General features: G+C 42.2%; 1 protein-coding gene across 2 annotated transcripts; it reads right to left on the reverse strand.

Moving 5' to 3' along the window:
* Nucleotides 1-115: 115 nt before the first annotated feature.
* hnf1a (HNF1 homeobox a) lies at nucleotides 116-7,474 on the reverse strand. Of its 2 annotated transcripts, XM_088994509.1 has the most exons (11): nucleotides 5,602-7,474; nucleotides 3,229-3,428; nucleotides 2,960-3,140; nucleotides 1,725-1,927; nucleotides 1,413-1,555; nucleotides 1,195-1,333; nucleotides 940-1,122; nucleotides 747-862; nucleotides 581-665; nucleotides 370-503; nucleotides 158-295 (listed from the first exon to the last, which is right to left on the reverse strand). In XM_088994509.1, the coding sequence occupies exons 1-10, from the start codon at nucleotides 5,898-5,900 to the stop codon at nucleotides 373-375; spliced, it is 1,680 nt and encodes a 559-aa protein (XP_088850635.1). In that variant the 5' UTR covers nucleotides 5,901-7,474; the 3' UTR covers nucleotides 158-295; nucleotides 370-372. The 2 variants fall into 2 exon arrangements, with proteins under 2 accessions (XP_088850637.1, XP_088850635.1); XM_088994511.1 differs by lacking the exon at nucleotides 370-503 and having other exon boundaries at nucleotides 116-295; nucleotides 5,602-7,473.
* Between the last annotated feature and the right edge of the window lie 3,603 nt (nucleotides 7,475-11,077).

Below are 11,077 nucleotides of genomic sequence, written 5' to 3' on the forward strand. Positions count from 1 at the left end.
CCAAATTTGATTTTTTTTCTTTGTCTATGTAAAAAGCTCATCATCTCCAACACTAATCCTTGTTCACGTTACTGCCATGTTGTATTTGAGTACAGTATTTAAAACCTCCAAACTTTCCGAACAGCTCCTTTGTCACATTGGTGTTGGGAAGGCATGACTGGAGCACAGAACTATTGTGCTGGGGAGACCATTTGTGCAGGAATATAAGAGCTAATGTCTGTTGGTGAAGATGACAGGAGGTGAGACTGGTGGCTATCTGTTGTCTGGGAAGCAGAATACATCTCTGGGCTTGATGCTGTTGACAAAAAAAGCAATTTTATACATGCAAAACAATCACACTAGTAATAATAATAAAAGGAAAATACCAACTGCCTAAATTATATTTTCCCCAATGACCGGTAGCAGTGGCTTGGTAAGTTGAGTGAAAAACGGATGCGAGGGGATTGCATTTGTAGTAAACCTCACAGTTCTCCAACATTGTGGAACCCCAATGCACTTTTGATCTGTGTCATAGCCAATCAACTGTTACAAACGAGGTTCCCTGTCATGATGCGACCTGCACTCGATGCTTTGTGCGTACCTGGTACAGGTGTGTGAGCCTGCAGATGCAGAGAATTTTCATGCAGTGATGGGTCTGTGTGCACCTCAGGATCTGCCGTTAGAATCTACTCCAAAAGAAAACTGGAATTTGAAATAGTCCATCACACGAATATCACATGCTGACTTGTGTACTGCAGGGAAGTCACCTGTCTCACAGATGTAAGGCTGGTTAGTGTCCCCAGACTGCTGCTGTCTGTGATGACCATTGCCTGAGACAGCAGACCGGACGAAGGGTACTGAGGCGAATCAGTCTTGTTATACACTACAATTAAGAGACATGAATGAAGTGCCAATTTCCACAAGCTTTTATGGACTGCACATTACTGCATGCACCCTTACTGTGACTTGGCAGCTGTGCCATGGTAGCCATAAACGGACTGGCACCCACGTGACTCTGGAGCTGCTGTGGCATTGGCTGCTGGATGTGAAGCTGCTGCTGGAATGAGATTGGCTGTAGAGTGGTGAAACTTCCTCCCATGTTGTTTATGACGGGTACCGTTTGAGGTTGGGTTGAAGTTAGACCTGATAATAAACAGTTGAGTGTGAAAACACCAAACAATGAAGTCATTCAAACCTTCAGATGTTCAAGGTTACCGATGACAAGTGAGGACTCTCCGAGGCTCATGACGCTGGGCAAGGAAGCCATGATGAGGCCTTGTGACGGTGCAGGGGAGGACAAACTGTGCAGTGAGGTCAGAGTGCTTACAGGCGGCAGTGGACCTCCACTGGAAACCTGAAACCAGATGGCAACGAGAACATGATGGCCCTCAATTAGTCAGCAGAAGCGCAGAGAAGAGGGAACACAGACTCACCAGTTTGGGATGGAGGCTCTCAAGGAGTGTGTGGCTTGGTTCCAGCTGGACAGGACTGGCCACAAGACGCCCCACATGATCCCCTCCGTTACTTCTGGATGAGTTCAGAGTGTCGCACTGCATTTGATGGCTGTATTTGGCACCTGAGATGTGACAGAAAATCACCAACACAACCATTTTTGTCAATCTGTCGCATGTATTTCTGATACAGTCTCACCACTAGAATGTAGTACTATAAAAGACAATGAGACAAATACTAATTTACACGATAGATGAAACAGTTTTTCATCAATGAACGTTGAAAACTATTACCAAGCTCTGGACTTGAGGAAAGGTTGTGGTTGGAAGAAGAAACCGAGTGGCTGGTGAAAGGCCCATCAAGAGCCAGTTTGTGCCTGAAGGCTTCCTCTTTTCGACGGTTCGCAAACCAGTTGTACACCCTGACCTCAGTGACCAAGTTGGAACCGAGGCCAGCGAGCTGTGAAGGAGACACCCCCCTTTGCAAACACTCTGCCCTGGGGAGAAGAAGACATATGGCGTTAATGGAGAAGCCAGGGCCAAAATTTCCTTGCAAATAATGTTCTGTGCACCCGCATGAGTCTCAATGTAGTGTTCTGATTGATATTGCATTTTTGGAATGTGGATTAAGGAAACAAAATCATTTGTTTTTATCCATCTCAAGGGGTGGGGGGCATGCCTCGTACTTCCACTTGCTGTTGCCTGAATATGACACCACAGTGCTGAAGGGCTCTGGAAGTGTTAAAGTTCTTGAAACCACTTTTGAAGTGCCTTGATCCCTTCTATAATTCAGATACATTATTTATTCAGTCTTGTCTCTGTCTTGAACAGGGTGTTTTGCTCGAAACAGGTTGAGACCTGGCCATTGGGCTGCTGCTGTGAACACTGAAAAAACGCAGAATGCAAGTTCTGCTCTGCCTTCCCAATGTCGCTTGGAGTTAGCTTCTTGCACACAAAGTAGATGAAGACAAATAGACTTAAAATATCTGTGGTCAACCGTTTACAGAAACCGCTGGCACGACGTGCAACTTTTATCAGCACATTCAGAGGAAGTATAAACATACTGTTGGTACAATACTCATGAAATTAACTCCAACGAGAAAGTTGAAATCAGAACACTCCATGGAGGTTCTGCGGTGTTAAAGTTCATGGCTGTGTACTGCAGTTGGCTCGTGAATGTCAAAGTTAAAGAACCATGTTCAAGAAAGTTATTTTACAAATACTTTTCTGAAAAGAAATAGAAGTGGGCACACCGCCAAATTCAGAGGTACAAGTGCCTGTTTTTCATGCAACAAAACAATTTGTGGGCAGGGGATACAATGAGATGCCCCCCAAAAACGATGAGGTCTGCTGCCCAGTGCCTTATGAGAGCAGCAGCCTTGACAGCGAATTGAAAATGGCAAATTTTGATGAGACTTCCTCTTTCATGCCACTTTGAATGTGATAAAGATATGCTTGCGCTCTCAGAGCAAATGAAGTCATCGTCAAGTAAATTTAGAATGTATGTCGACACCATTTTTGGGTCATACCTGTTACATTCATCCACTAAGCCTTCTCTCTCCTCCTTGCTGGGGTTTTTTTGTTGCTCGTAGGCATGGAAAAGGATCTGTAGGGAAGCAGGACCCCATTTGAATCGGTTCCTCCGACCCCTCTTGGAGTCCTCACCTGGCTCCTCCATAGATGTGAGGCCATGTTTTGCATTGGTGAATTCTGGAAGGTATTGGTCACACACTTATGTTCCCACTCTCAAAGATTTTGATTAATAATCAGACAGCTCTCCGGCTGCATATGTACTCACGCTGGCTGATTTCACACTGCTTCTTGACGTACCAGCTGTACAGTGAAGCTCTTTTCTGGTTCTTCATCGGCGTGCCTTTGTTGAGATGCTGGGAGAGGTGCGATTGATTGAGGCCTGTGGATTCAACCACTTCTCTTTGTGGGAGATTGTGTTGCTGCATGTAGCTTTTCACCATTTTTGCAACATGCCATGGGTCTTGCCTGTTGGAACCAGACCAAAAAAAACACCCATTTCGTCCATCCATTCATTTACTGCTGCTTAGCCTTTTCAGGTTCACTGATAATATCTGTTGTCTGACTTTGGGCGAGAGAGGATGATTCGCTGCTCAATTATGGCACTATTCCCACCCACACTCACACCTCTAGGCAATTTAGAGTCTTCAATTAGTTGTAATATACCTTTTTTACACAGGTACCATACTAATGTTCAATAGTGTGCATTACTCCTTTTAAATAAGAATAAACATAAAAAACAATTACTGTAAATATGCATGATTCTGTAGGAGGATACTCACACAAGGATGGAGAGAATCTGCAAACTCCACGCAGAAATGGATAACATTAAAATCTAGAACCTACCAACTAGTCATGCCTATTCCTCCTATGCTTTTAGAAAGTACTATGTTGTACACAGTATTAGAATATTGATGAGTTATATTGAAGAAGGCGGTGGTCCAGTGATTGGCACATAGATGTCACAGACATCCGGCCTTCATATTTGGAGTTTGCATCTTCTCCCCGTGCCTGCGTGGGTTTTCGTTGCGCGAATGGTTGTTTGTCTCTGTGTGACCTCTGATTGACTGGCAACTGTTTCAGGGTTTCCCCCGCTTGCTGCCCAAAGACTGCAGGGATCGGCTCTAGCACGTCCTGGACTCGTGTGAGGATAAGGCGGTTCAGAAAATGGAAGGATGAGTTATATAGAATAATTAAGTAAAAGTAAAATTAAGTGAAAACTCAATGCATGAATCAGCCCACAGTATTCGAAATAAAGGCATATTAAAAATGTTAGTCACCCTTTCTTTATTGTTCTTTATAAGTCACCAATGGATTTGCTGTTGTCGCAATATCCATCCATCCATTTTCCGTACCGCTTCTTCCTCATTAGGGTCGCGGGGGGTGCTGGAGCCTAGCACCCTGAATTGGTTGCCAGCCAATCGCAGGGCTTGCCGCAATATCATGACCGTCAAAAAGTGAAGTTTCACTCAACGTGTAAAGGGTTTCTTCTCGGCCCATGCGACTGCTCTGAAAAAGGTAATTTAAATAACAATTACACGACCTGAAATGTCCAGGATACTTGAATCAGGCTTTTTGCTTGAAATAACAACTGTTGCGGTGCAATTTTTCACCATTACGAATATATATTAATGTAATGTATACAGTTGTGACGGTCAGTGATCTTAAATTTTTTGAATCAGCTTTCTTGTCCTCGTTAAAACAATGATGGTCTGAAATTGTACTTTATTTGCCTCATACGTTCTCAAGTATGGGTAAGCGCTTCAGATAATGGATCAGTGGATGGTTGTTTTATAATCCATACCAGAATATTGTTGAAGTTTGATTTGTTTGGTAAGAGTACAGAGGATCTATAGACTCAAAGAAAGAGAGAGAATGTATTTCTTGCAACAGCTGTCAGACGTGATCACTTGGAAAGAAGTGTCCAGGAGCACTATTGACAGAGTGAGATAAGAGTATGCTCACAGGAGCAAAGTCCAACTGCTTCAGTTCAGTGACGAAAATGCCTAATACATTCTGAGCACTAACTGAAAGCCTTTTTTAAAAGTTGATAAAAAAAACAAGTTTGTCATTGATAACAAATGTACAAGTAACACCAACACAAATATCCTTGGTTCCATAATTTTGCATCGAGTTCTTTGTGAAATATTGTCCTTCATACAGTGTACAATGAAAAAAATGTTATTTTCAACAAGTCACGTTTAAATAACTGTAAAATGCAACATTTCAAGCAATTGACAATTAGAAATCAGTGTTTCAAATGTGAAGATACGACACGTGCACCAATGCAAACATTGATTTAGGACCAGCCCTTCTCCATCAATCTTCACCAACATATGCGTGGAGCTTATTTATTAAGAATTGACCACAGAATAATGATGGTGGTGGGTAATTAGTAACTAGCAAAGGAGGAACCCTCTTTAAATTGGCTTCAGACACCAGAGACAGACAGACAGTCAGGAAGAAAGGGAGCATTTGGGTAGAGATTAGGAGGTGTCCCACAGTCAACATTTGCAGGTTCTGTTCGCAAGTAAAAAGCAAGGGTAGTAAATGTGGCATCAAGGTAGCGCTCAAGACATTTTCTTGCTCTACTCAAAGGGAGGAAACCATTCTTTGGGCTGTATTGCCGGGATCTACTTACTGCAGGAGCCGTTCCACTTCAGCCCTCAGTTTTGCCGCCTCCTCAGGAGGAAGCTTCTCCAAATCTCGGAATATCGGTGGTGGGTAATCCATTTCCCCCTCCTCGGAGCTTTCCCCGTCACCCCTCTCTCCCTTGTCTATTCCGTTCGCCCTGTCTCGCTCCAGTTCCCCCATTGCGTGAATCAAGACATCCCTGGACAGACCCGATTCCAACAGGGCCCAGACCAGCTGTTCCTGAAGGGCCGTCAGACGGCCCCACCGTGGCATGGCGGCCCCGGTGGCCCTTTCCTCACCCTCCATTACTCTGATGCCTTACCTGCTCCCGCTTTGCAAACAAGCTCTCTGCTCTCATGTGTCGGGTACACACTCAGATCTGGGCCAGATGGACAAAGATGGGTGCCATCATATTTGTAATCCCTCTTCAGTTGAGGGAAAAAAAACTCAGATACTTGCTTTTTCTTTGGTTTTACTTTCGTCTCGATTAATCCTGAGCTGCCTGGTTTTAGCTCTCCACCTGTTGTTTAGCTTTCAAAGGTCAATTTTCTTTTTTTTTTTTGCCTTCTTCCTCTTCACCGCCTCCCCCCGCCTTGAACTTTGTCCCTTCTCCCTCATTCCCCAATGGTGACCAAAGTGCACTTTAACAAACTATTAGTTCAAAGCATATGAGCAACAATGCAAATTTTAAGAGGCAGCAGAACCTCGCTCAATGCATCAAAGTGATGTAACAATCCAACCCTGTGTTTTGACCAATAAAGATAAAATTGAAAATGTAACATAAGGGACCTTATCCATTTTAATCTCACTTCTATGGTAGTTGATGAACAAGGTTCCATGTTGCAGTTTTTAAACATTCAGATTGCATATTTGACTCGTCCTTGTCGTCACTAGAGGGCTGTATTGAGCCATTATGATTCACCTAGTGCTGCATCATCGATATAGAGTACTTGTACATAGATGTGAGCCAACAGGTTTACTCGTATCATCCATCAGTTTTTAAGATGTGTAGCACTCTTTAAAGAAAGCACAAGGCTCACAAATTTATTGCCGCTTTAGTCTTATTAAAATTAAAATATACACAGTTTTAGAAGTGCCACAATCAATCCATGAAATAAATAAAATATCAGCCAAATACTCCCTAAAATTGCCAATTCTTTACAAGTTTCGCTATGGTTTGTAAATTCAAGCCCATGTGGCATTTGAAGCAATTTCATTGCTTTTGCCAACCCCCTTTGTCCTTCATTTTATAATTCTGAATTTGGAGATGATTTAATAACAATTTCTTAGGATATTTGTCAATGTAAAACACAATTTCTGCCACACTTCTTGTACTGTACCTGCATGTTATATATACTTTCCATCTCTAATAGAATACAATAATATATATTGATTTATGTAGTGCTTTAACAACAGCTGAAGCTGCAATAAAGCACTTAAGACTATTGATACTATTCTTTTCTGAAAAAAAAATCACAATAAGGATGGTGACACATCCATCACATCACACGTTGTTTTCATGTTTTGCTCGGCTACGGGATTCCTTCTTCTGTTGTAGATGATCTACTTTAACTTCTAATTTAAGTTTTCCTCATATGTGGGTTTATTAATCTGGCAAATAAGATGAACATAATATACAAGATGTAAACTGAACCAAATAATGTTTTTTTCTCGTTCTTTCATTGTGAAACACTCACTTTGTTGGCTTCGATCACCTCATACCATTCTCAGGTTCAGCCCATCAGCACCTTTTTGTGTGCAGCTTCTGTTACCCCAACTACCCTTGGGGAAATGGCATTATATTGTATTTGGATGCGTAACAGAGCTCTCCCTGTCTCTCTGAAATGTGTCACTGACCTGTAATTAAGTCTCATTGTTGTTTTGCAGAAGGAAAACCTCGCTAAAGTGGACAGAGGGCAGAGTGTGTCTGTATTCTCAACATTTCAGGCGCTGCTGTGCAGGACTCTCCAGCGCACAAGCTGGTTCAATCAAGATCGCCCACATGCTGCACACATGTATAAGCTCGCATTTTCTCTCCTCAGAGTGCCGAAAGCAGTGCTGATTGAAAATGAGATGCAGTCCACATTGTCCATCTCTCATTACTAAGTCTTGACAGGCAGCTACTGTGTACTCACTACTCATTGTCTTGTGTCTCCACATCCTCCTTTTCCCCCAACCAGCCCCACCCCCACACCACTATTCATCCCCATTGATCATGCATGCAGAAATTTAACCAACCCTTCATTCATGTCCAAATAGCCCTTGCCCTACTTCCAGAGCTTCATCTGCTGTGAAGGGCAGGCAAGCTAGCAGAATGGATAGCGTGCTCTTTAACAAGACCATAAAACTAATTCTCCGATTAATTCTACACATCATGACTGCTAAATAAGAATGCATATAGTCTATGTGCACTCACAAACTCTTAAGGGCACAGTAAGTTTTTTTAAACTCAGATTTACATGAATTTTACATGCGGTGAGTCAAAGGTGCCATTGTTTTTATGTGAATTACTTTGGCTACTGATTGGTCTTAACATTGGTAACCTGGTCACATGTTGAAGCAGTGTTTAGAAGATTAGCTGGAGCTGGCTTTCGCACCAATTAAATACTTAAAGTCCAGCCACGAATGAGTGCAGCACACAGGCCTCCTGTTGGAACACTATCAGCTGGGAGTATTATAACTTTGACAAAAACCTTGAAATATTTGCTTCCCAGAAATATCCTCTAATGCACCCAAACTGAACAATCATCAATTTCTTAGAATTATCATACATGAAAAGTGAAACATAACTATCAATAGCCCAGAGAACCTGCTAAAAGATTGATTTTTTAAAATAGGGAAACATCTTTCTGTTAGTTGTTATTCATCGCTACGCGTGATGTAACTCGCAGTTTGCTTAAGTGAACTGCAGTTTTATAAATATGCTCATAATGTCTATATTCAGAATCAGAATCAGAAAACCTTTATTCGGCCCACAATGGGGAAATTTGCAGTCCACAGCAGCAATTGAAATGGGATGGGGTTGGGGTGGGGGTGAAAGGATAGAAAACAAGATATTCTAAGCATAACAAAATAAGAATGTAAAAATATTGAACCATTCATAGATCTCCATTGATAAATTCTAGTTGTTTCATTACAGATTTATTTTTCCTACAAAAGTAAAGTTTTACGTGTGAAGTCTTTCGTCGCCATGTTTATTAAAATTCCGGAGACAACCGATGAACCTCAGACTTCATGATCAGAATACGGATTGTAGCTTGACAGTCTTACCAATGGTAAAACTGCAGTTGATATCACAATACAGTACAATATAGTAAAGTTCACAGAGATCAACCAACACACGATTGGAAGTTCACACGTTGTACCTTCACAATAAAGACAAATAAACCCAACAGGAAGCAAGATAAAACGAAGCGAACAAACACGTGAACAAATTCGTCATCGAGGTTCAATAGGTGACGTGTTATATACAGATTTAGTTGATGACTGCCAGAGGGACGTAGCAATCGTTTGGTTCTATCAATAATTAATTGTTACTATATTAAAAACCTCAGACTGATGCAAATGCCACGACCATCTTCATTATCCATCAATTTTCTTTACAAGGCAATTTTAAAGAGTTTGATGTTTCTCTTTCTTCGTAAGTTGTTTAGTTGTCATATCTCCCAGGCAAGTGACACACAGACACAATGAGTGCAAGAGCGTGATCGTGGCTTGGAGTCGAGCAAGTCGTTCCGCCGTGCTGCTGTGCGGCTCTCTGCGAGTTTCTGTGAGTTTGTGTGAGTCTGTGTGATTCTGTCTGAGTCTGTCCCCGCGAAGGCTACTTATATACGCATTTGCATGCGTGGCAATGCGTCAGGCTGAGACAGACTTGAAAGACATCAAAGGTGCAGACTTGAAAGGTGTCCTTGAAAGGCGCACTTCAAGGGCGTACAGCCAGGGGTCGGGAACCTATGGCTCGCGAGCCATATATGGCTCTTTTGATGATTGCATATGGCTCTCCGATAAAACTAAATACATATTGTCGTTTTTTTTCTTCGCCGTTCATTTCCCGTTGGGGCTGCAGTTGGCGGAAAGCGCAATTTTGATTGGATGACACTGACCTAGGTAGGCCGAAAGCGCCATTTTGATTGGATGATACTGGCCTTCATGTTGAAACAGTTAACCCCCCAAAGCTTGAATGCACCGGAGCTTTAGCCTTTGAGGAGAGAAAATGTTCTGATTCTAATTTGTAATGAAACAATACCATCGATGAACCAGTCGAATGTCAGTGACATTTTAACAAGCCCCATGTTAACGTTAGCATCAACATACTTCTGCGAGAAGTAGATTGCAGATAGCAAGTGTGGAAGCTTATGAGCCGTGTGCAGGCTAGCTAGCACTTCTAGTAACTAGTAACTTCGCCTCTGGACCGGCAAGTTGAATTTCATTCCGATCGTTTGGCTGGATTTTTACCAATCACAGGGAGCGGAAAACCATTCATGTTAACGGTGAGTACTTTCACAAAGTTATTTTAAGTAATACATTCTGATATTTTGTTGAAAAGTGGCCGCGCATGCTTGCGTGTTTGCATTTGTATGTGCGCGCGCACGCCCGTGTGTGTGTGTGTGTGTGCGCGTGCGTGTGGCTCTCACTGAAAAACATGTCTAAATATTTTACTTTTATGGCTCTCTTAGTCAAAAAGGTTCCCGACCCCTGGCGTACACAGACGTCAGCGCCGCGGTGCACACGTGTGACGCCACAATTGTTTTTATAAAAGGTGTGAATATTCGTACCAAGAACTGACATCCCAAGAAGACAAAGATAGTTGATTGTTGTCAACTGTAGGCATATGAAGCACTTTGAGCATATTTATTTAGTGACAGAAGGTTACAACATAGAAAATACACAAATACACTTGACTATAGAAGCTCATGAGGCAGAGAAAATATTTGAAAGAAGTAGGAATTTCTGGCGGATACCAACTGGCTTTAGTGCGTGTGACAATGACATCTATATTACTTATGCCTAGGTTGTGGGGCCGGACTACAAGACTAATTTCACAGTACAATGTTAATGTCAAAGGACAACCGACGTCTCCGGACGAGTTGTGTTCATAATTTGTAAAATCGGTTCAAATGACTTCTACTGAGCGTATTTTAAAAAGATTCCACCGCATATAGCTATATTTTACGTTTTAAGACTAGCGCTGAATATTCCGTAAGTCTTGTTTTTGAGTTGGTGACGAGTCCTCACCCTACGTCACTGAAGGAACGCCCGTGAGCGAGAAAGGACATACCTTGCATCACCTCAATGCATTTTGCGGTACTTTGTTTGGTCTGAAAACTTCGTGTTGATCCGTGTTGATGGCGTAATTAGAAGGAAAACACATAAATAATGCGATGGTGAATCCTTGTGTGTTGCCCCGAGCATCTATTTAATATTCGCTGACAAAAAAATTTAAAAAATGAAAAAAGGAATTAATTAGCCCGTTTGCACGAACT

The sequence above is a fragment of the Hippocampus bargibanti genome, linkage group LG04 (genome assembly GCF_051943395.1).
Source record: "Hippocampus bargibanti isolate YZ-2025 linkage group LG04, ASM5194339v1, whole genome shotgun sequence".
Lineage (NCBI taxonomy): Eukaryota > Metazoa > Chordata > Actinopteri > Syngnathiformes > Syngnathidae > Hippocampus > Hippocampus bargibanti.